The following is a 25,254-nucleotide window of genomic DNA, read 5'->3' as shown; positions in this document are numbered from 1 at the left end:
AAAGCTGTTGTAAAGCATTTTTGCATCCAACACATGTAAGGTTATCTAGAATTTAAAATCAAATAATATTCTTAAAGTACAAGAAAGCCCGAGAATTTAACTATTTTAGTTTCAAAGTCATTTCACTTTATTCTTGTAAATATTTAGTATTTATGGTGCATGATCAAAGGGATACTGTCCAGGGAAACTTTGGCTTACCAGTCTGTAAGTGATCAAATTTCACAAGGATGGCAATGGTGTAAATGCAGTGGCTTGTTGTATTCAGTTTTGTTGATACTGCATAGGTTGCTCCTTGCAAAAGAAATTGCTCTGATTTTCTTAAAAATCATACTAGTTGTTACTTTATTAAAAATAAAGTTCATTTGTTTACAACACCTGACAATATTACACCAATGATAACTGACATATATCTGTTAAATTATGTGTTTGTGAAGTAACAATTGGATAATACTGCAATACTCTACAATAAATTACCCCTAGATTTCTGATTCTCAAAGCATTAAATTGCTAATACCAAAAAAATCTTTAAAAGTTTCTAAACAGCATTACTCTCAAAATACCATTAGTATGCATGCATACTATACATTAGTATGCATAGGTTTACACACTATGCTCAAAATACGTTCAAATGAAACCGTAATGCTAGTTTAATGGCATTTTTACAGTAATAATTTAGAAATACACACTTTCCACTAATACGAAATAAACCCTTAGTGAGTCACCATTAAAATAACCTTTAAATTGTAGTTTAAAAAGTTGCGGGATATATGTCAATTAATAGACATGTCATGTATCTTAATAATATCTTAGTAATATCAGCTTATTTCTGGTCATTCCAGAATTGCACATTCCTGGTTGGAATTGGCCGTCTTTTGCCTTTTTCTAGTACTGGATGTATGCAAGTTTGGAATTGAATACTGTGTATGTCAAATTTTCAGTTGGGCCAGAGAAACTCAGTGAAAACTTTGGTAAACTTTTTTCTGCTAGTGCCAGAGAGACTGGGGGTCCTACAATATCCAGCACTCATCCTGAATTTATTTTCAGTGAAGGACACTCATTGCGTTACATCCTTAAACCTGCTGCCATACTCTGTATGCTCACTTCTATGTTTTGGTTTTAAGGATGACAGTTTACTGCTAGGGTTGGTCTAGTTATTTGGGATTACAGTTTAAAGGGAAACTGAAGTGTACTGAGAAAAGGATTCCCTAAGCAAACAGAAATAACTCCGTTTTTAAATTGTATGAAAGAGAATTAATATGTACTGATAAGTGTTAAAACGTTCATAACTGGAATGACCAATAACAATGTCAAAGGTTAGAACATACCCAGCCTCCTTCCCTTGCAGCCCTGCAACATGTCCTCGAGACGGGATTTTTCCCCTGACAGAGTGCATCAACCGTGTCAGTGCATTTCGAGCTTACCTCAGTACCAGCTTGAAGGACCTGGAAGACTAATTGTACTTCTCGAGAGTGCTTTGTGCTGTGTCCTCCTTTAAGAAGGAGCCCCACAGCTTCTCCCGATCATCTGCAGAGCACTAAAGAAAGTAAAAAACTAAAAAATTCTGTAGTAGCAGTGAACAGCTTATAGGGAAACAATGAATGGCTTGGGTACTAGGGGTCGCTTATTCCTTTTTGGGTAAGCAACAGGAATTGCTCACTACAGTCAGCAGTAGTCAGGCTGTCACACAGCTCTGCTGCTGCAAAAGCAGGGGAAGAGATTTGGTTCCCTGTTTTTTAGTCACATCTTACCTTCAGTAGCGCTCAAGGCAAGATCTTCAACAGATTTTTTGTCCTATATGAGAAGTTTTATGTCACAGGTAGCCTTACAAGAAGAATAAAGGTATATTACTGTACAGGATAGAAGAAAGACTGCCTGCTTGGCATTTGTGTTCTTTGTATTTTACTGCCTTCAAGATCTCACTTTTGTCTTCAGTTTGTTACACAGACTGAGTTAAGTATATATGTATATATATATATATATACACATATAGTTATGCATTGTTTTTTTGTTTTTGTTTTTTTTTTCCTTTCCACATGGTTTGTTGCTCTGGATCATGTCACATGAGCAGACATTAATGAATGTGAACAAGTGCCTAAACCCTGTGCATTTCAATGCACCAACACCCCCGGCAGCTTCAAGTGTATCTGTCCACCTGGACAACATTTATTAGGTGATGGGAAATCTTGCGCTGGATTGGAGAGATTGCCAAATAACGATGCCTATTACAATAGCTATAACTATGCTCAATTCTCCCCTGTGAGAGACAACTATCAACCTCAACAATATTACAGGCACTCCTCAAATCTCTACAGCTCCTTCTCAGAGTATAGGAACAGCAGAATACCTTTCTCCAGGACTAGAAGGAACATTAGAGAAACTTGTCCTGAAGGCTATGAGGCAAGAAATGACAGATGTGTAGGTAAATGTCAGTCATATCTATGCAATTCTTTTGTTTTAGACCTTATTTTTAAGTTACTGTTACATATATGTTAGGGGCCTATGGTTTGTGGTGCTGTATTTTTTTCATATTACCATGATGAATATTCAGCGAGTTATGCATGTTTTTATTTCCCAAGCAAGCATAGCAAAAATATTTTCAAACCTCCTTAGGTTTTAATTATGCTGCTTACTGTGTTTTAGTAAAATATTTCCCTCCATTGATCACTTTCCTCTGATTATGGTAGCTCACCTTTGCAAATTTTCTCACACCAAAAAAACAGAAGACCACCATTCCAGTCCTGGCAATGTTGCTTATGTCAGACTTTGATGGTAGTAATAACCTGGTAGTAACCTGTTTCAGAAGGGTTTTAAATAAGGATTTTAGAATGGAACACGCTGGGGCAGTGACAGCACAGAGACAAGAGCCAAGTCACTGCCATATGAGCAGTATAAACAGAGGCTTTGAAGTTCTCTGTAGTTATGGTATACAGCCAGCTGTAACGTAATTCACTGAGCAGTGGAGATGGATTACATGGAAACAAATTGGTGTTTGTTGCAAGTTGTGACAACGATAGCATTGCCATTTCCTCTTCCATGATGAGGAGAGCAGGGTAGTTACGCTAACTGGCAAGCTCTGTCCCAGGTTTTATTTTTGTTTTTCAAGAGGTGCGAAGGCTCAGAGCCCACTCTTTTGACCAACAGGAAACAAAGGTGTCTGGCACGTCTGTCAAGCATTTAGCTCACTTGTTCCTTACTGTGTGAGCTTTTCTGAGGTTTTTCAACAAAATTCTGTTCTTTTCACAAATACTGAAAAGGTAATTCAGCTCTTCATGAAAAACAAAAGGAGCAGTCGCCTGCACAGCTCATTAACTGATTTGCGCTAAATGTTAAGAAATGAAGTTCAAGCCAAAACAAAAAAACATGTTTCTCAAAAGTTAGAAATCTCAGGTCTTTCCCATGAGGCAGCCACTCGTGGCAGCGGGCCCAGACCCTCTGGAACTGCAGGTCTGGAGCCAGGAGCGTGCAGCTTACCTTCAGCTCCCTGCCTGCCCACGAAAAATGACGGCCACACACCCAGCCTGCACTCGCGTCATGCTTCACGAGGGTGCACCAGCGGTGCTGTTTTACCAAAGGAAACATGGAATATCAAAGCATGAGTTAATTGTTCTGAAATAAGCTTCTCTTAGGCCAGGTTTTTGCCACCTTAACTCATGTTTTGAGTATCGTAATATATATATATATATACAGTCAATTATTTTTTGATAATACTGCTGAATTTAAGACCAAGGGTACTGCAGTAGCTAGTATGAGCTACTAGCTCTTGAGCTACTAGTACTAGCTTCTAGCTCTTTTGAGAACTTTTCCCAGCACGTTTAGCATAGCAGTTTGTAATGTTTTAGGTACGTGCCTCAACCTAATATATATACCAATGACACATCATAGGAGGAGCAATATACCTCTAGGATAAATAGTGATCTACAGCTAGATTCTAGCCACCAGAGTTATTGCTACAATTATATAGCAATATATATTGAAAAATATGAATGTTTTTTAATCAGTGATAAGTTATAGATAAGTAGACATCACATTAACCTTGTATTTACATTATAATGACATTTCAGTAGTCTCATAGATACAGTTTGTTATGGGTGTAGCTATTTTAATTGAAAGAACTAGAACTGTATGATCCATACCCCAGCTTCCAGTTCCAGGTAGTTAATATTCCTGTACTTCTGTTTCAAAGGAATAAATATGTAGATTTAAAATTTACTGTTTAATATGAAAAACACATCCCAATAATGTTCCTTTTTTTTTTAAGAGGGTCCTTTGAGTAGACAACCATCAGGATTTGATAACAACACATATTAAATATTTAGTGTCACATTTGTTTCTCTTTTGTGTTTGCATTTTTATCTAATGCAAGACCTGTAAATCAGACAAAGAGAGGGGAAGCAAAGACCTTCCTTCCACTGCTTTAATCAAGTCTTAATTCCTGCACATGAGAGTAACGAGTAGGAGCTCTGTTACCCTCCTGAAGCAGGCAGAAATTTCAAAAGAAGTAATAATTATATATGATCTAAATTACATTAGTCTGCTTTGAAAATTTTAAATGAAGTGGTCTGCTATTTCTGTATTTGAGAGGGAGATTTAAAAAAATAATAAAATAGTTTGAGAACATTTATTGGTAGTCTTTCCAGATACTGAGATTCGTTCCCATGGCATGAGAGAGATTGGTTTGGAGAGGAAACAGCTTTGCCAGAGGAGGGATTAACTGTAAGAACAACTCCCTGGAGTGAAGGCTTTCTCTGAAAAGAAAACTGTTATATGCATATGCTAAGCATACTGCCTAAAACCTTATCGTCAGGCAGCTTGGCTTGCTTTCTGGGACAAGACTATATCTGTAACCTTTGTGGATTTATGTAGCTTGTGTATCCCCTTTTCTTCCCGGAACTCTGTATCAGACTGGTCTCTCCAGCTAGTAGAGACCTGTTATAGCTGCTGTCAAAGGAAGTGAGAGTCTCTTCAAAGGTGGTGGTGTGGTTTAACCCAGCTGGCAGCTCAGCACCACACAGCTGTTTGCTCACCCTTCCCCTTCCCTCCCTGGGACAAGGGAGAGAATGAGAAAAAATGAAGCCTGTGGGTTGAGATAAAGACAGTTTATTAGGACAGAAAAGAATGGAACATAATAATAATAATGATAATATTACTACTAATAATAATGTGTACAAACAAGTGATGCACAGTGCAATTGCACACCATCCACTGACCGATGCCCAGCCTAACCCCGAGCAGCCAGTCCCCCCACCTGGCCGGCCCCCCCATATTAATTGCTCAGCATGACTTCAGATGGTCTGGAATACCCCTTTGGCCAGTTTGGGTCAGCTGTCCTGGGTCTGTCCCCTCCCAGCTCCTGCTGCACCCCCAGCCTGCTCACTGGCAGGACAGAGCGAGAAGCTGAAAAGTCCTTGGCCTGGTGTAAGCACTGCTCTGCAACAATTAAAACATCAGGGTGTTATCAACATTCTTCTCATCCCAAATCCCAAACACAGCACCATAACAGCTACTAGGAGGAAAATCAACTCTATCCTAGCCGAAACCAGGACAGGTGGCTTTAAAAGCCATAAAAGCTATAAGGCTTTAAAAGCTATAGGGAAAAAAAGCATAAGGCTTTAAAAGCTAGCTATAGGGAAAAAAAGCATAAGGCTTTAAAAGCTATAGGGAATGGAAGCAGGTAAGTTGGGAAGGAATTTGCTATGCTTAGTCTTTCAACCCCCTTAGAAAACAAGATCCCCGTAACTTCCAACTCCGCCCATATGTTTGTACATAAATAGAACAAGAAATATCTATGTTCTGGTAAGCCTGACTTTTATCTTTCCATCTTTCTATGTTTCTTTTCCACAGACATTGATGAATGTGAAACCAGAGATACCTGTCAGCATGAATGCAGAAATACCCTAGGAAGTTACCAGTGTACTTGTCCATCTGGTTATCGTCTTACACCCAATGGCAAAACCTGCCAAGGTACAGAAGTCTCTTTAAGTGTTCAGAAACGTGTTCGTAAATCATAAGATACAGATCATATTCAGAGCATGTATAAGCACTTGTTGAACTTGCTTTGAGATACAGCATTCAAAATGGCAAGTATTTCACATTATAACACTTTCTATAATACTGGCAAATTAGACAACCGCAACTTCTTATTCTCTGAAGTTACCTCTTGTACATTACATGTTTACACATTATACGTTTAACTCATGCAAGTACACAGCAACTCTAGGGTCAAAGCCAATAAAATCCTTAACCTGCCTCTGTCAAAAAAAAAAAGAGAGAGAAAATGAGAAGGACAGAAAAAAATAAAAGGTGGCCAGATTTTCTGTTCCACAAAAAAAAAAAAAAACTAATTAGCCTCCATTGACAAGACAACTATGGTTTATGAAATATAATAAATGCATATTATTGGAACCAGTAATTCCTGTGCCTCAGATAGCAAGACAGGGTTCTGAAAGATCTCACTTGTGGGTACAGGTGCCCTCTGTCTTCTGTTCAGCCTTTACTGATCCAACTAGTTTCTAATTCTGTTAAATTCGTCACGGTACCAGCAACTAATTTGCCTATTTTTTTGTAACCTTCAGATATTGATGAGTGTCTCGAACAGAACATTGATTGTGGATCAAATCAAATGTGTTTCAACATGAGAGGCAGCTACCAGTGCATAGACACACCTTGTCCACCGAACTATCAGCGAGAGCCTCTTTCTGGGTATGTTTTATTTGCAGCACCTTTTAGGTCTTGTTTTCCTGCCCACTCCAAGCTCAAATACTTAACCTTTAATCATCAGAATAAACTTTATCTAAGTTTAACTGACATAAATAAAGCTTATTCTAGCAAAAGGTGAAGCATTAAAACTCAAGATTATCAGTAGTAGCAGTATCAGTAAAGAGCAGCAGAACAAGAAAGTTTGAGGTCCAGGCAGCTGGCTGGCTCTCAGTATCCAAGCAGAATGTTACTATTAATTCACATGGAAATAGCATCAGAATGTCTTTTTCTTAAATGAACCCTGGCAGGCAGTGTGCTTTAATCCTTTCTCCTGATTCAGCATCATTCATTTGTCATTTACAGGGCTACCTTTGCATCTAAGTTTTCTGACTTACTTCTGTGAAGTCCTAATTTGCCATCATTTTCAAAGTTTTAAAAGTATTATTTTCATTGTGAAAATAACACTACAGTTCATAGGCAGTTTTTCTTTAAGTTACTCTATGTTTTTCCTCTTCTGGAAAATAAACAACACGTTAACTATTTTTAATCTTAAAATGTAAGCAGGGAAATAGCTTGGTTCAGCCTGATCACAAAAGATGGTTTCTGAGTACGAACTAGAATGACATTTAAGTTGAAATGGATAAATGTTCACTGATGAACAGAATTAAGGGACCAGGGACCTTCTATTTTGACTACAGATTAGTAGAAGTAAAATTAATTCTGCCCTTCTTTATTCCAAATTCTTTATTTTATGATTTAACACACAGACACATCGCATGGAGCTGCCAGTATGCTTTACACAAATATTCTCTATTTTTTAAGAGCAGGGCCACTAAAACATGCACCATTCACTTCAATGGCAAATACTGCCTTCATTGTTGTTTCTTTTATATATCCTCTTGGTGTTTTCTGAGATGATCCTGTTGAGGAAAATGCGATGTTAAACTGGGATGCAACTTTAAGGAAGAATGGATAAAGAGCGCATGAGTTTAGCTCTCTCGGGAAGTTTGAATCTGTGTATCACAACAGGATCAATGAGAAGATCTTTAGCCAAGGGATTAGGCACTACATGGCAGGTACTGGAGTAGGACTTACAGTGCTCTGTTTATTCCCAGGTTCTGTCTCAAAAACTGCCCAGCCAATGATCTGGAATGTGCCCTGAGTACCTACGCCTTGGAATACAAACTCCTTTCCCTCCCCTTTGGCATAGCTGCTGGTCAGGATCTAATCCGGCTGGTTGCCTATACACAAGATCAAGTCATGCATCCAAGGACAACATTTTTAATGGCAGATGAGGACCCCACAATCCCATTTGCCCTGAGAGATGAGAATTTGAAAGGAGTCGTGTTCACCATCAGACCACTGCGAGAGCCAAAGACATACCGCATGAGAGTCAGAGCCTTATCCTACAGCATTGATGGAAACATTGAGTATCAGACAACTTTCATTGTTTATATAGCCGTGTCAGCCTATCCCTATTAAACACCCAAACTACTTGACAGTAATCACAGTATTTTAACCACATTCATAAATGCCAGTGGGTATTACCACTTCCAGACTGATTCTACTGCCTGCCAAACAGTTGTGAACCATGTAACTTGAAAACGGTGCTATGCTCTTTTCTTTTTCCTACCCCAAGGCTGCCTATACAGTCCCATTATTCCAAGTCAGGAGGAAAATCCATGGCTTTGAGGACCCGTTACCGCTTCCTGTATTTATTACACAACTGACTACATTAGTAGTCATCTGCCACAGTTTGTTCTGAAAACTCGGAGAACAAATCCAAGTATGAGCTGAAGTATGTGGTCAAAAGCAGTAAGCAAGGAGCAGCCTCTGTTAAAAGCAACTAAAGAAATGCCTAACCAGAAGAAGAAATGGCAATTTCAAATGGTCTGCATATGTTAAAGGTTGCTAAGTGTGTTAAATTTTAGATCTGTTAGATTTTTTTTTCTTATCAAATACCTGATAGAACTAGGCCTGTACATATACTATGTCATGTGCTCAAAAAAATAAAACAAATACCACTGTACTTAGTGATTGCAAGTGCTGAAACATGACATAGTAAAGTTTGTTTTCAGCTAAAGAATCTACCGTAGAATTTGGAATTGGTACATTTGTTTTCTGTGCAAGTTTAGGAACATCACTATTGTTTGGAAGAAAAAAACAACATGGCTACTTCTACTTTATACAGCAAGTATTTTATAATTTTTTTTAGTTGACATTTGACATTCTGGTATAGCCATTTATTTAGCTCAAAACCATATCCATTTCAGTACTCCCACCTCAGTTTAAATGTTTTGTTTTTTGTTTTCTTTCAAATAGAACATTTTTCTCCAAAGATGTAGTAAGTTTGGTTCAATAATGTCAATACACTGTACACAAGTAATTTTGCCAAGATGTATTCTATTTTTATGAAAGTGTATATATGTTTTTTCCTATTTGTATTTTCTATGCAGTATCTCAAGAGTGTTCTACAGTTAAGTTTTCATAAGAGGACAATGTCAGTACATTGGAAATAATCAAAATAAAAGTCCCCATTGCCTTTGAGATTGCTGCAAATTTTATCATTGTAAAAAAAAATAATAAAATCTTTCCCATGTGTAAGGCACTTGCCTTTAGTACCAGTGAAGAATGCGAAAGGTACTGCGCCCAGCAAACCAGGGAGCTGCTTACACAAATGCAGCCACATCTCCTGCTTAGTGATCTGCTGGCTTCCCGCATCCTCCAGTTTTTCAGAAAACGTCACAGAGGCTGTTGCACTTACCATAAGTCCTATTACTTACACCAAGTCCTCTTAGTTTAGCCAGCATCTACTGTCTAGGAGACATGTCATTTCCTCTGAGAAAATGGATTTTGCTAAAAGTTAAATTTTTGTTGCATGTATAGGAAGTGTCTATTTGTAAAGATTCTTGCCAAACATTAAATACATTGCTCTAATTCCAATGCACATAAAAAAAGAAAACGGGAAAAAAATCCACAGAGGGCATTGAGATTAAAACCTACTGGCAACTATCACTTTTCCCTGTGAAAGTTCTGCAGTTTTTCAATGTGAGAACAAGATGTCAACAGAACCCCTGCTGCTGAGACAGCCTCAGATTCTTGCAGCATGATTGGGCTACAAGGAATAGCCCAAGAATAATTCCTGCTACTGATAACCCACCTGACTTCTGCCGTCTTCCCTCCACCTGACACTAAGGCAAAGTGAGTGATTATCACCAGCATTCAAGAGCATTTTTTCACAACAGGGCCAAAAGGCTCCTTAATGGAACTTTGAATCTATGCTTCCCTTAATAATCGTCCCTAGTGAAAGCCCTACCAGTTTTCCTCAACTGCTTTTTGTTCAGTATCCATTGCAAGAAGTGAGACAGTCCTGAAAAATAAGGATGATTTAACATCATTTTGCTCTTTGTACAAATTATTTATACAAGTGACAGATTTCAAATGAAACAGGTTGGTTTCTTGTAAGCCTGACTTGAAAAGTAAAAGCAATTTAAGAAGGAGATAACTTTCATGGTAACGCTGAGAAGGAACAACAAATGAGAGTAAGTGCTAAGAAGTACAGCCATTCAATTTCTTTTAAGGCTGATAAGCACACTGAAAACTATTCCCTTGAAGGAATTTATTTCCACTGTGAGGCATGAAGGAAAAGAACCAGGCTCTATTATACGCTGCTTGGGAGGGGAAATAAAGAAATAATGGGATTCAAATGCTTTATGGCAACCTTATTACTTAGTTTAGGGTTAGGAACTTACTTACCAGACAGAAATCAATGACATTCCCAGACAGATCCACGTAATTGTCTCTACTGGTTGGTTTCCTGTGCTGTGTTTTTCAGGTGTCCAGCTGCAGCTCGAACAGGAGGAGCCGCTTGCCCATCTGGGCATGAGATGCTTATGCTGAGGTGGTGCCACAGGACTGCAGGCCTGAGGAAAGAGCAAAATTAGGTTTATTGTATGGGGTAAGCTGTATGGTTTTCAGTCATTTACTGGCTGAAGGGAACTTTTGAATTAGAAAGGAGGATATGGGCCATGCCCTTGTCTTCCTTGGACATCTCATTCTATGTTACAAAACGCCAATCCCGTGTGCTTTAAAACTCACAAATGTTGGATTAACTGGCAGAGCAAATAGATCTGCTCAGTTCTACCTCCAAAAACTATTTGACCCTAGTCATAACAGGCCAGAATGTCAGCTGTGTCATTAGTTAGTTTGTAAACTAACTTGAATGGTAAGAGGCAGGTTGGTTTGTGTGCATGTGCACATGCCCACATCAAATCGTGCAGTTGTTAATTGTTAGCGTTTAAAAACAAAATCTTTATAAATCCTAATGAACAATAAATATTCTACTGTATTTATATTTACTTTAGGTAAGGTTAGCAAAATTCTGTGTGTGGAGTTTTATCTTTTGCATTAAAATAAAGTAACTGCATGGGTTTTTCAGTGTCTAAGGACTGCAGCTGTAGGCTCGAGCCTGCAGCCCTGTTGGCCAGTACCCCTCTACAGAACTGGGGCTGGTCCAGCGAATAATATGGGATCTCCTAGGGAGCCTCACTTACATTGGCATCAGTGCTGAAAACAAACTGCTGGCTCCCCATTGGCCTTACCCAGTCATCACCCTATATTTTAATTAAATAATGCATCAAGGAATGGTAGAAATTAATTACTTCCTCTGTCCATCAGGTGGCTTAAAGATTAGAAGCAGCCCAGTGACTGACTTTTTCTTTGCAGCCAGCAGGACACAGCCACAGGTGCACAGCAGGGCCAAAGCCCTGGTGCTGAAGCCACTGTGCTTGGTGCGAGGCGCCATGCAAAGAGTTGGGAACACAGAGTTCAGCTAGAGACATGGCCTCTTTCTCAGAAAGAAATACCTTTCATTACCTTCTGGCTACCTAATTGCAGAGCAAACACCCTTTCTAGCATGTTAGTGTGGTGTGTAGGACAACCTAAAGCTTTGTTAAAAACAAAGAACAACCACCCCACCGCCAGGACAACAAGGGAAGTACGTAGCCATTAAAAGATGCAAAGAGAAGTATGTAAAGGAAACGTTCTGATCTTTACCGCATGTAACTGACTGGTTCCTGCTGTTTGTCCCAGTGCACTATCACCATTCCTGCTCGCATCCTGGAATTGTTAGGGGACACGGTCAGTATATGCTGGTGGCTGTTTCACGCTGTACAATAGCTGTATGAAGAGCACTGAATGACCTTAGAACAACAACAAATAAGCAGGTGGTCCCAGTGAGAGCAACTGCTCTCGAATCTTTCAGACAGGCCAAAAAAACAAGCCGGTAACACTTCATGCTACCTAGAGGCTGTGTGATCACCATTTTGTACGAGCCTACTCCCACTGCCATTTGGTTCTCAGGGAAGGGACACGGCTTTTCCTCCTGACCCTCGTCCTGACCCACACCCATGACACCTGCTGCATCCCTGGGCCTCCCCTAGGCACTAACAGGGCAGCATCTAACTGTGCTACAGAGATGAAGCAGACCCTACAAAAGATGGCAAATGTGTTTTGTACGTTGAAGAGATGAATTTATATATGCTGGTGGTTTAAGTGTGACATCTTGTGGCTTTCCAGTGGCACACAGCTGGTCACACAAGTCTCCCTGCATGCACACGTTGGGTACCGGCCCTGTGCGCCACATGGCCCTGTGTTACACCGCCCAGGACACCATGCTGCTAGGGCACAGCCGGTCCCACTTTTCCTCCCACAAATGACTTGCTTAGACAACCCATGCAGAGATGCAGCACTTTGCGCAATTCTTCCGGATCTAAGTCCTCCAGAGGAGTACAGCACAAAAAGGAGGGCAGGGAGGATCCCTGGGCCAGGAGCCAGAGGCAGGCCGGGAAGCTGCAATGATCCCACTGACTACGTAGGGTGTGTTCGGGAACCGGAGATGGGTAAGGGGTCCCCCCACACCTTCTGTACAAGGCTGGCTTGCCAAGGCTTTGAGCCAGGAATTCACCACTGTTTGTTTTCCTGCACTGCCTGAATATAAAAGCTATTAAATGTTTACAGCAATGGATCGGTGCAGGGCACACACCGCTATGGACCGAAGGGAAAACAGTTACCAGAAGAGAACGATGCTCGGAAAATGCGGGAGTAACAGTGCCTGACAGGTTATGTCCCCCTGCCAAGTACAGGGCAGACAGTTAATGCTAAACGAAGCAGAAGGATAATGAGTAAAGCGAGCGTCATCACTCCCACGGCAGCATGGCGATTCCAGCAGGACTATGTTCTCAGGGTACAAGTGGGAGCTCTGGCACCCTTTGACTTCAGAGGCATTTCTACTTCTGGCAGCTCCACTCTAAGACCACTGCCAGCACGTTATGACCTTTGAAATACACGGATTAGTTTATGAGGCTGGAATCCAACCATCCGCCCCCAAGCTGCATGCAGGCCGTAGCCAGGATGGGTGGGACGGTGCAGGGAGGGACGTGTCGCCACCGCCACGCTGCCCATGGCCGCTCACCGAGGCACGGCGCTGCAGCAGTCTGGCACGTTTCCGTTCCGTGCTCACCTGCCAAGGTGTGTTGACGTACGGAGGTGTGGGGCTGAGCGCTTCCGGGCAGGGCTGCTTCATCCCTGGGGAAAACCTGTGGGCAGATGGAGGCTCCTCCAGGCTTCTGGGCTTGAACCTGTTCTTCACACATGGTTTGGTCACCGTCCGGAGAATCAGCACAAACCCAGACAGACTAGCACCTGTAGTTATTCAACAACGAATTGAGAAATCAAGTGAAGTCCAGAAAGCTAAAACACGTTCTTACACCAACGGTCATAAATGGTAAAAAGCCTGAGCAGCCACTGCCTTGCTCAAGCCCAGCCAGATTTCTTGCTGGGAAGCCTGAGGGGGGTTCCAGCTCCTGCACTTGTGGCAGTGCTCTGGGAGCTCACCTTGTCGGGCCCTGCTGCTCCACATGGGATGTGAGACACCCTTAGCAGATGACCTTATCTGTTTAGATGTAGAGCTTAGTGATATGGTTTAGTGGAGGACTTGTTAGTGTTAGGTCAGAGGTTGGACTAGGTGATCTTGGAGGTCTCTTCTAACCTAGATGATTCTGTGATTCTGTCTTTTCTGTCCCTGCACGGACTTTCTGAAACAGAAAGGGGAAAGCCAGGCCCAGGGTAGCTCTGGGTGTGAGTTGGGAAAGATAAGAAACACTAGAGAGCGTCAGCAGATTAACAGAACTAAAAGGGGCTGTTGTACATACAACAGCCAGCAGCGCTGCACCAATAAACTTAACAACCAAGCACAATTTATCCAGCTGTTGCCTCTTAAACAACGTTAGATGTAATTCCTACTGTGCAAGCAGATGTTTTTATAAGCACATTTGCATGCACGGATGCAATGAACACAACTCCAATTACTTTTTTAGGTCATTGAGTTCAGCTCTCCAGTACCTTCAGCATGCAACTGGTGCCAGACAGCATGCACTGCTGCTTTGTCACCTGCTTTGATGAATTTTATACGAGGAATAAAAATGAAGAATACCTGCTTACAGACGAAGGCACAGAGATACAAAAAAAAAAAAGCTTTACTCTTTTACACAAGTAGAGGTTCACCTGATAATTTATGAATTGCCAGATGACAAAGGTATCAGGAGAACAATCATGCCAGGACCCAATCATGCTCAGCACCCAGAGCAGCGGTTTGGGCGTGCTCTGAAGCAGCACTGTGCCATGACCATGTGTCCGGGGGAATCCCTTCCCTACCCTCCATCGACAGCAAGGCCGGGGAGTGCTGCAAAGCTTAGTGGCAGCGATCGCCCCGGGGAGCACTCCCAGGGCACCCTCTGGGAGAGCAGGAGGCTGCCAGCACAGACAGTGTACACACATGGGTACAGAACGAAGGAAATCCAACAGCCACAGAAAAACCTTTGTATTTCACGCCAGGTTACTCCTCTGCCCTTAGTCTCAGTGACAGCCGCAGCAATGCATCTCCGTGTTTCCAGTGAAAATACCGACATCACATAAAGCACAGAAAGGGACGGCGTGCAAAAAGAAGAGACAACGCCACTCACATTGCCTCAGTGAGAGCACGGTGCATCCACAGTGCTGCAGCCCGCCTTGTTCTCGCAGCCGAATGATGAGTCCGAGTGATGAGCTTAGGGTCCCAGACACTAAGGAGGAAGTTTCCATACACATCTTCTTTGTCATCATGTCACAGATAACAAGAACAGAGAAGTGAAAAAGATGCGTACAATTTTTGGCATGCAGTAGCTATCTACTGTAACAGTGAACACTACTGATCTCACCCACCGCTGCTTTTTGTCTCATACTTCTCCATACCAAGCGCTGACCATTACAACATCGAGGACAACACTTACACAATCTGGTATCAGGTGAACGAGCAGGCTGAAGGTGGCACCCCCGCAGCCTACAGCACGTGCGAAGCGCTGCACTCAGTCGTGCCCTGCCCTAAGTCAAGGACATCACTGGGCAGAGCGGCTTGGCTGGACAAGTGGGCAGAGGGGAACCGTGAGGTTCGACATGGGGAAAGACCAGGTCCCGGGAAGGAACAACCCCAGCTGCTGGAAAGCAGTCTGGCAGAAGGGACCTGGGGGTCCTGGTGGGCACCACGCTGAACATGAGCCAGCCGTGTGCCCTGCTGGCAAAGGCCACCACTGGGAGGAGAGCTGCCAGCTGGCCGAGGGGGTTCCCCACTGCTCAGCACTGGTGAGACATCAACAGTACGAGACCAACACGGACGTACTGGAGGGAGCCCAGCCATGGTTAAGGGACTGGAGCATCTGACGTATGAGGAGAGCCCGAGAGAGCTGGGACAGTTCAGCCTGGAGGGAGAACTCAGGGGAGCCTTACCCACATGTCTAGTCACCTGGCGGAGGAAAGACGTTAAAAAACACGTGCTGATGGAGCCTTAGTGATAAATGGCAGAGGCAAGGCATTCTTGTACCAGAGTAGTATGGTTTCTGCATAAATGGGCTGGCATGTCACCACCCGATGAAAACTCTTAAATGGCAGAGAGCATATGAGTAGGAGATGGGCTGAAAAGACACACGAATCTGCAACTGAACTGTCACATCTTTGATTCCTCTTCCACTGAAAGGAACTGGACTTTGAATACGAACCTCATAAATAACACAGATTACATCAAATTTATTCATCCCTCCTCATCACTGTCTGCTAACAGAATTAGCTCACAAATCTTCAAATATTTACTAACCATACCGGTCAGACTGTGTTCTGTGTTTTCTGCGGTCTGGCCTTTTTTGAAAGAATATTTGTCGTTTGCCTACTGGTTCATTTGCGATGCTCTCAGCTATGTGGAGGCTGATAGGGAACCTCAAATTGGGTGTAACCCTGTAAAGCCTTTGCCAAAGTATTACTGCTAACATTTTGCAGCTCATGTTTTGAAAAGTTTTGGGATGCAAAAATGATGTCCTTTAGTAGATGAGGCTGTATCACAAAAGTGATTTGTGTTCACCAGCTGAATTGCACAGGAAGGGAATGCCAAGGTACCTTTACCATCTATAAGCTTTACTCTGGACAAACAAAAAAAGACACCAGTGATTTCCAGAGTGGCATCAAGTGAAAGCCAGTTACAACCTTTCTAGACAACCCCAAGGCTCCTTGAATTGGAAATCTTGCCTAATCCAATCTCTCTTAATCATAAAACCAGCTTTCAGCAGAAAATAACAACAGCAAAACATTGCCTTAAGATACTTAGAACAGAGCAGTGAGTCAAAATCCTCTGTATGTTGCTGGGAACTAGCTTTTTGGAGCAGTAAGATTGTTATTTGAGTAGTGAAGTTCAGCCTTTGCCAAATTAGTCACCGTTTATAAAGCCCTGTTGATTACCTAAATAAATCACATAGCACTGGTTTTGCTTCTACTTTGTGTGCTACAAATGAATTAACAGAGAATAATCACCTTTAATCTAAACCAGTTGTGATACGATCTGAGACATTTTCAGGATCTAAAGAAATCTGAAGAAATTAACTATTGGTAGATGTTTACGTGTATTTGTATGAGGGAAAACATCAGTGGCTAGCATATAATTTGTATAACACTTTGCAATACGCACTTGTCTTTGACAAGTTTACCTTGGGGCTACCTGCCCTGTTACACAGCTTATCACCATCTGTCTCTAAACTGATTTATTTCATGATCTCTCGGTGCCATAATTTGATAGCTGATTTTCCAGTCATAAAAGTCGAAGGAGGACTGGTTCAGGTGGAAACATTGATAGCACTTTGCCAAAGATCTCTAAGCACTTAAAGATGAGCTGAGAAATTCCCATCCCTTTTTCTTCTGGCTAAAATAAATCTCAGCTTCTATGACATCCCCAAATGGGTAGATGCATGTCTTTTCAACCTGGCAAAACCAAAATTGTTTCCTCAGTGCCATTTCTCCCAGCTTTTGCCTTTTTCAAGAAATATTTCTGATATTCTGCACAACCTGGACATCATCTTCAAATGAGATACTTAGTTTGAATTACTATGAAGTCAAAATGTTTTGTTTTGTTTTTTATTGACCATAACAACATGGCTATCTACGAAAAGCCATAATGACCACTGCAGCATGACAATAAGCGTTAAGTGTCTGAGCACCCAGACTTCCCAGCTGTCTCTCATTAGTAGCAATAACCTTTTCTCTGACCACAGCAAATCCTTTTCTTGCTATTCACCATAACATGGATCGCTGCTACCAAGACTTTTACCTTAGCCACATAACACGAGCTGCTGCTTCTTTGCTTTCATGCTCTCTGCAGTCTTTCCTTACTGTCAAGAAACAGACTCACTAGACAAGAAGTTTGCTCTTCCCCTCAAATTGCTCTTTGTATGTAGCAGAAGTGCCCCTCATGCACACAAAAGCACTTCATTTCGCTCCTCCAAAGCTTCCTCCAGAGTGCTCCTCTGTTAGGATGCCATTAGAGACAGTGGAAAACAAAGGTACAGGGAAACACATACCTACGAGAAAGAAAAGTAATGATAAGGAGGAAATAATCTTTTTTCCAATAAAAATTATTGCAGCTTTGGAAGACATACATTTTCCAGTGTAATGTCATGTTTGTAAACAGTACTTTTTAGCCAGTTTATCCAACACGCTGGTATCAAGTGATCGTTACTGGGAAAAAAAAAAAAAAAAGCATGGATCAGTGAGCATCAATGAACATGAGTGTCTCTTACCAACACCAAAAAAAAGCCCAAACAAAGACCATCTCTACATTTAAATCCGAAAAGGTGTAAACGAGCACTGGATCCCATTGTATATTACACGGTGGATTTACAGAACGATGCCTGTCCTAGTGAGAGCCATCACCAATTCCCCACGGCATCTGGAGCAACTACTGACGGAGTATTTGAGTGCTTATAAATGCAACCGTATTTCTATGCAAGTTGCAATACAACCATACAACCACTGGAACAATTTCAATTCAAAAAAGAGAATTTCAGTCCATATTTGCTGAAACAATGGATGGGATTATTTTTTGTATGCTTGGGAATGCTTTTGATGACAACAGAATAAACACAGTATTAAAAAGCTTTGTTAAGTGGCAGGCATGTCTGTAGTGATAGGGCTTGACCTTGGTTCTGAACTTCAAAGATGAAATACTGGGTTTTGAAACGTTGTGCCATGCGTGGAAGGAACATCAATTTCCAAATTTGTAAGATTGTCAACAGAAATAAGCACTTGGCATTTCTTGTGTTCAGGCTTCTAAGGGTAGAGAAAAATATGGAATTACAATACAGTGCAAGGAAAGCAACCATGGACTGCACACGTTGTACTCTACGCAACCAGACTTCCTTCAACTGCTTATTTGTTTACTGTCCAGTCTGAAGGAGACATTCAGTGGGATTTTTCAAGAGCTGGTTTTGGTAGCCGCATTATATGTTTCTATGAATGACTGGGGCAGGGTGAATATTAGCGGACGACCCAAGAGGAAGAGAGTAGAATTAGGATTTGAATTACAAAGCTGATCAGTTGAAGATGTCTCTTGTAAAAACAGTGTGCTGGTTGAAGATCAAAAACGATGTGTTGCGCATTAGACGAGAAAAGGCAATTGCACAAAAATAACGTACAGTGCCTGGTGACGGCTGCGTTTCAAGGTATTACTACTCAGGATCACAAGCTAAACGGGATTTAATGTTCATACACTGAGGTGGAAAAGGCTTCCTACTGATATTTGAACAAAGCACAGCATACAAGATATGCAATGTATTCTTGCTTTATTTTCTATTATTTATTATACAATTTAATCTGGAGTATCGTATCCAGTTTTGGGCCCCATGTTCCAAGACAGCAGCAGATCGTTTCTGAGACTCTGATGAGAAGATGAATTAACAGAAGCTTGAAAAATGCGATGTAGGAATTAAAACCAAAAGGATAGCTGAAAGGTGGTAAATTAAGGCTAGACATGGGAACAGCCTGCAGGTAACCAAAAAGTTGTTGCAAAACAGAGGGAATGATCTACTTTTCACATCTTCAATGGCTAGGACAGGAGCGGGTAACACAGGCTCCTCCCACAGATCCAGATGGAAAAAGTAGAAAGCAGACTGTGCCCCATCCCTGATTTCGGAGTGCTCCTGAAGCACTGAAATAAGCTGATTTGGGTGCAAGGAATGTAGCTTCAGTTTGGCAAAATAATCATTGTTATTACTTGAATTATCCACGGCAAAGGAAAAGGATCTCTCCTCTTGCTGGATGTTCTCAGAAGACATTAATTCACATTTTTTACATTAAATCTGGACAGCAGAACAACACAAGGAACACAAAACTCAAACATCATAAAAAATGTCAGCTCTGCTGGCAGGTAAATAAAATATTAGTTTGCATCCACATATTATGCAATGGGGTTTTTGGTCCTATTTAAAATAATTTTGCTTTGAAAGACAAGCAACCGTATTTGTAGATCAGAACATCTGGTAAAAAATCTGTAATCTGCCAGACAGTCTTGTGAAAGAGCAATTTCTCCAAATAAATGTTATTTGCAATTTTACTCCAGACACAGCAATTGCAATAAATGTAAAAACCTTAAAAGGACAGAAGTAACATCACATCCCCCAAATCATCAGTAAGTGCTCATATTTTCTGAGGATCACATATGAATCACAAATGAACTACCATCCTGGCACAAGTCTGAGATCCCAGAGAGTGAACATACACGATGATCACAAAGAAGGACAAAAACAGGAGAGAAAACAACAGCTTTTTATCATGCTCTGTGGATGTCCTCATTCTCCAGAGGACTGCTGTTTATAAATGAAGTGAGACAGCTAAGTTTGAGACTCATGAATTAAACTAATTTCCCCAAAAAGTAATGTTGGAATGGACTTCAAAAGCCATAACCTTATTTTACAGCTGGGCTAATACAACTATTTCCTTTTGTTTGACAGTAACACAGAGGGACTAATGCCTAACACACACTTTCTCTCCGCTATTTACTGATGTGATTTTGTTATAAAATACATGAACAGGGAAAGCTGCATTTAAATGCTTTTGTATTATCCTAACCTGGTATTTCAGAGAAATACTAGTGCATAACATTGGAGGTTATCATCTTCGTCACTAAGAAGATATGTTTAAATTTAGCTTTAGATCCAAGATTGGATTAAAAACTGGCCTTATACTGTGCTCAGGAAGCTCTAACAACATCATCTTCAACAATAACACAATGAACTTCAACATTCCTTCTGACATAAAAAAAAAAAAAAAAACTGGATAGGAACTGGTGTTGAACAGCAAGAATTAATATTCTATAAAATTTTATATGACACAAAAAGCTGCAGACACTACATGCCTGATCTTTTAGGACTACTGTGGTACACATGGTTTTTGTGACTCTTGCTCTCATAAAAATTTATACTGCTTGAATTTCATGGTTAGCAAGAGAAAGGCAGTAAGAGAAGCACGGAGTGCACAGAAGTAGAACCAAGTTCAGAGGAACGATGGAGTTCTTGCTCCCTCTCCCCAGACGCCCAAATCTCAGAAGGAAACTGCCCTCAGCAGAAAAGGGATACAAGCAAAATATTAGTGCCACCGGAGTTTGAGTTCCAGAACCAGGGAACTGGAGACAATGAGGTTGTTGCCTCTCCATGTAGCTACGTAATGGCAAAGCTTTCCTGGCTGCCCAAACAGGCCTTTGCTGCAGATGGTCACGATAAACGGCTTAGTAAGTGGAAACGAGTCACATCCACTTACAGTGAAGTAATGTCTCTAAAGTAACCGTCACCACTCCGCCGTCTGACAGCAGCAGCCTCGCAGAGTGGCAGCAGGTGACCGGCACGGCCCCGGCTCCACGGCCACCCTCGGGTGATGCTGCCCAAGGGGAGCGCGGGCAGGAGCAGCATCGCGCGCGCCCTTCCCCACGCAGCTGCATTCCAAAAATACCCCGCTCGAAAATGCATCGGGCTCCATCTTGAAACTTATTTGATGGGAAGGCTGTTTCAAACCCTCAGTGATACAATGCTTAAGAACCTTATTTTAATTTTCTGCCTCATTTACTTGCACACTGCATAGAACTACTTGACTTTTCAGCTCTTAGTTCCCTTTAGCTTAAAAAAAAACCTCTTTCACTCAGTCCCTCCGATCCTTATTGCCTGAAGGTACTAAGGCATAAAACTCAAAACCCTTCTTTGCTAGAATTAAACCAAACCCTCCTAGAGTTTTCTCTTGCATCTTTCCATTACCTAATTTATTGCTTTAGCCCCTTTTTTCACCTGTCTCAGTCTCGGTAACTTGTGCATAAGTAGCCCAACCTGCTCACAGTACCCGGTATGGTGTTGGGTTAATATTTTTAAGTAACCCATGGTGTTGGGTTAATATTTTTAAGTTATGTTCTCCACTTTCACTGAACCTAGGACACCGGACCTCTACGATGTTCTGGTTTAAATGTCATCAGAAAATCTCAACAACATGTCACAATAACCGCAAAGTTTTATCTGGCCAAATAATGAACTTCGCTGAGTAATCCGAGCCCTCAGGAGCAGGACGTTAGGGCGTTACCATGAAGTAAGGCAGAGTCATCAGCCCAAGCCGGAGCCTTGGAACAGGACGTAACATCAGCCCTGAAACTCTGCCAGGCTCCTGCAACCTCTGCACATTCCGCAGCCTTCTCATACAGCCCCCATAGGATTGCCAAGGACAAAAACATAAACCTATCTGCTGGCAGAGGGCATGTTCCTGCTTCCTTCATGACTGTATATTCCAGCCAGTCTCTGCTGCTTACAGCGTGGTGGCCGATTCCTGACACTGAGTTCTTCTCACACGTCCTGTGTCTGCGACCCAGCCCTTTAACATCAACGCCACGCTGGCCAAACAAACCAATACCTCATCTCCACCAGTACTGAAGTACTCATTTATGCTTTCAGTGCCATTCAGTCTTTACTTATGTCCTCTAAGGTCTCCTTACACTTTCCTGCCCCGAATTCAAGCTTGCCTGTAATGCTGCTGCTAAACTTCACATTAGGATGTGAAATTTTACATCTTAATTGTTTAAATTTTTAAAGTTTACCTTAATTGGCCCAATTTGTCACTGGATCACTGGATCTAATAATGCAGCTAGTCAAAACAGAAGGCAACTACCAACACTGAATACCATCTATTTCACCACCTGTTTCAGTAATTTTGAAGTGAAACAAAAGGGCTTATCACAAACCCACACCACCTAGAAAAGGAACAACCAGACAGTAGTGCCAGTCTGTCCGTCAGGTTTTCCTCACCAAAAACAATAATTTCAAAACATCAGTAATCTCAATAAAGCATCAAAACAATATTCAGGTTTCATACATACTGCAAAACTGTTTTAGAATGGAAGATGACTTACCTTTTACATAACTCCTGGGAATTTAAAAGCATTCTAATGCTTAAAATCTATTCCATGTAGGGGAAGAAAAAAAAAAAAAAGGCTCGGATTCTTTGTAGTATTTTTATTAGGAGGTAAAAGACAGGAACGCATTACCATACCATCTATTATTTTATGTGCATGTTTAGATATTAGATATTTCTTTTTTAAACATGTCTCATAAGCTCACATTAGAACAGATTTTTTAAAAATAAATACAGTACTTTCAGAGGAGCTCTTTCTTTACCTGTAAACACAAGCCATGCACTGTTGTTAAGTTCTAAGGTGAATTTCAGAATGCCCAGACTGTCTGTAGTCCACCTGCTTTAGCTTCTCCATCCTTACACCTTTCCTAATAATTTATCCTAGTAATTGAGGTCAAACTTTAGGATTCAAAAGGCCATTTTGAAAAGTGTGGAGCTCACCTTACACTTTCCTAAAAGTACTTTAATCTAAAAATTAAGCAAAATATTTTGAAGGAACTGCTCTTCAGAAAAAGATGGTAGATTTGGGGCATATCCTTAACTGAAACACTTGTTATATTCTTACACACTTGATATGTCTATTCCTTGCATACTCAAAGAATCAAGGAAAAAAAAAAGAGGAATCAAAACATCAAGAGATCTGAATTTCTATTGAGCTTGGTATGAAAGGCTAAGGAAGCTGTCTGAATGAAGTCCCATCTTCCAGATACATCTCCCATGATGTACTAAAATCAGGTTGTTAGATCTACACAGTGAGGACTTTTTCTTGTTCTGAAAAGCACTTAATAGATTCTGAATTTTGTGAAAATATTTCTGTGAAACAGTGTTAATAAAAAAGCAAACTGCCATGACTCAGGATCACTCACCGACACACAGCTGAAGACCAGAAGATATTGGCTGCCAAATTAGAGAGCCCAGCAGAGGGAATTCCTGCAAGGGGATATGCCCACCGTGGTTTAAGTGCTAAGGACGAGATTTTCTTTTGAAGAGCAGAAGCTTATAAAGACGGCCTGCTACTTACCTGAAATACCTTCTCAGGGCATCCCAATTCAAAGGGCACCTCCTTCCTCACTGCAGAACCTCACATCCAAAACTTGTTCCAACTTTGAGGGGAAAAAAATGGAGATGAATTCCTACAGTCTACACTAAAAAAGGGAATTGTCACAGTCCAGCCAAGGAAAGATGCCATATTCACACCTAACTTCTATTGCAGGTTTTTTTTTTGAATGACAGGTTTTATCCATAAAACTTCTGTCCCACTCAGAATGATGCAAACTCCAGAATTCTCTACCAACTACAGACCAGTACTGACTCTTGTGACCCTTTTCAACTCATCAACAAATAAGGCTCCTGGAGTGCTGTTTTCTCAGTCTCTAGTGTAACCCTATGGCTAAATTAACTTAATAAAAATCTAAAGTATTATTTGCATCCCAAGCCAGCATATAAGGCACTAGACCTTTTGACGAAAAAATCTCTTCTTTATGTCTCTGGTTAACATGAGGTTTACAGACTTCTGGCCTTTGGGTTTTGAACTCTCTACCATAAGTATGGGATTCATATATGCAAAAACACCCCCTAACATGAAACATTATCTCCTACTAACATCAAACCAATGCTTAGATGTCCAGTCCCTGTGAAATACAGCAAGCAGATGAAATCACTCTAAAATTAAATGGTTACTAATCTAAGCATAATTTTACACCCCTTTCCCCTGCCCCTTGTTTTTCAGAGATAAAACAGGCATTTCAAAATTCTCATACTCCAGCCCTAAGCCACTGTAACTTAGTTACAGGACTCGTTCTTATGGGCCTCACCCAAACACTGAAAGAAAACCTAAGTCACTAGCAATTGCTGGTAGCAGACTACCTCTGGAGAGCCCTTAACAGTGGAAGCTCTTGAACATTTACAATCACAAACCTTTACTACGCTCCAACTCCTTGATAATGTATATATTGGTGTATTGAATTTTTGGATCTTTGCAACCTAAATTTAATCTTGTTTAATATTCAGAGATCATTCCCTTTAGAAAAGTAAAATACATGTCTGTGGTGCATGTCTGCCCATGCTTCTTGGTTCTTAAAGCTGAAAAAGCCTAAATATTAGCTGCAGCCCACATCCTTACACTAGCCTCAGTTATAAGAATGTGGCCAATGTTTACAGTAAGCAACATGGCAAGTAATCTGAAAATGTATACTGAAGCTGAACCATAAATCAAACATTACTGTAACACTATTGCTGAGCTTATACTGAGCAATGTAGCCACATACTAGGGTCTTAACAGTGCAAACTACAAAAACTGTATTTTACTTTGAAGATCAGTTCCTACAGTGAAACAGATCTTCATCAATCCCCAGCCCTCCTTTTAACCTTTTAGTTAAGCTTTAGTACCTGAGTACTAAACTGGGTGTTCTGAGCCAATATACATACTTAATAACATCAACATATTGATCAATCTCTGTGGTAAATGGGAGTAAACAGGGTCTGCCTGACACACTCCTAAAATCAAAAGCCATGAAGCTGAATCACTAGATTCCTATAATCTAACTTTAATACAAATCATAACCTTAATTTGAAGTCTAGAAGGGGAATGAATCATTAAGACACATGCATACAAAACCCCACATGCCTCATCTGTGCTGCTGCCAGCTGTCTTTAACTCATGGGGCTTTTAAAATCTGCCGACAGTTCCCTTCAAGTTTTCATCTTTCCAAAGCTTGACCAAGCCCCAGCCTCAAGCACAGGTACACCTGTGGAGAGATTTGAGGACTA

At 41.1% G+C, this 25,254-nt stretch overlaps 3 protein-coding genes across 18 annotated transcripts in view; 2 read left to right on the top strand and 1 right to left on the bottom strand.

The window, feature by feature from the left end:
* HMCN1 (hemicentin 1) overlaps positions 1-9,243 on the top strand; it is a 246,882-nt gene extending 237,639 nt beyond the window's left edge. For 6 of the 7 annotated variants that reach the window (XM_083847058.1, XM_083847056.1, XM_083847057.1 and 3 more), the window contains 4 exons: positions 2,069-2,419; positions 5,842-5,961; positions 6,573-6,699; positions 7,812-9,243. In XM_083847058.1, coding sequence (XP_083703184.1) covers positions 2,069-2,419; positions 5,842-5,961; positions 6,573-6,699; positions 7,812-8,178 — 965 coding nt within the window. In that variant the 3' untranslated portion in view covers positions 8,179-9,243. The remainder of the gene's footprint in view (positions 1-2,068; positions 2,420-5,841; positions 5,962-6,572; positions 6,700-7,811) is intronic. The other variant, XM_083847055.1, reaches the window with a different exon arrangement.
* LOC310903600 (uncharacterized protein) lies at positions 6,710-24,413 on the bottom strand. Of its 9 annotated transcripts, none has more exons than XM_083847146.1 (7): positions 22,484-24,413; positions 19,319-19,403; positions 14,718-17,784; positions 13,217-13,398; positions 11,752-11,814; positions 10,453-10,619; positions 6,710-7,616 (listed from the first exon to the last, which is right to left on the bottom strand). In XM_083847146.1, the coding sequence occupies exons 3-7, from the start codon at positions 14,854-14,856 to the stop codon at positions 7,550-7,552; spliced, it is 618 nt and encodes a 205-aa protein (XP_083703272.1). In that variant the 5' UTR covers positions 14,857-17,784; positions 19,319-19,403; positions 22,484-24,413; the 3' UTR covers positions 6,710-7,549. The 9 variants fall into 9 exon arrangements, with proteins under 9 accessions (XP_083703272.1, XP_083703271.1, XP_083703269.1 ...); XM_083847145.1 differs by having other exon boundaries at positions 14,718-19,403; positions 22,484-22,530; positions 23,352-24,413; XM_083847143.1 differs by having other exon boundaries at positions 14,718-22,530; positions 23,352-23,415; positions 23,507-24,413.
* The window catches only part of PRG4 (proteoglycan 4), a 40,989-nt gene continuing 26,265 nt past the window's right edge, over positions 10,531-25,254 (top strand). For both annotated transcript variants that reach the window (XM_083847066.1, XM_083847065.1), the window contains exon 1: positions 10,531-10,654. The gene's annotated coding sequence lies outside the window, so the exon portion shown is untranslated. The remainder of the gene's footprint in view (positions 10,655-25,254) is intronic.

Source organism: Anser anser (assembly GCF_964211835.1).
Source record: "Anser anser genome assembly, chromosome: 8".
In the NCBI taxonomy this organism is placed as follows: Eukaryota; Metazoa; Chordata; class Aves; order Anseriformes; family Anatidae; genus Anser; species Anser anser.
This window is presented reverse-complemented; position numbering and strand designations above follow the sequence as displayed.

Excerpts from the sequence above, each read along its gene's own strand:
- LOC310903600 (XM_083847138.1), bottom strand. The coding sequence starts at position 14,856 with ATGATGACAAAGAAGATGTGTATGGAAACTTCCTCCTTAGTGTCTGGG. Across the intron at positions 11,815-13,216 it reads ACGTCAACACACCTTGGCAG|GATGCGAGCAGGAATGGTGA; the intron begins GTGAGCACGGAA and ends TAACAATTCCAG. Across the intron at positions 7,617-10,452 it reads ATGTCATTGATTTCTGTCTG|GATCATCTCAGAAAACACCA; the intron begins GTAAGTAAGTTC and ends TTTCCTCAACAG.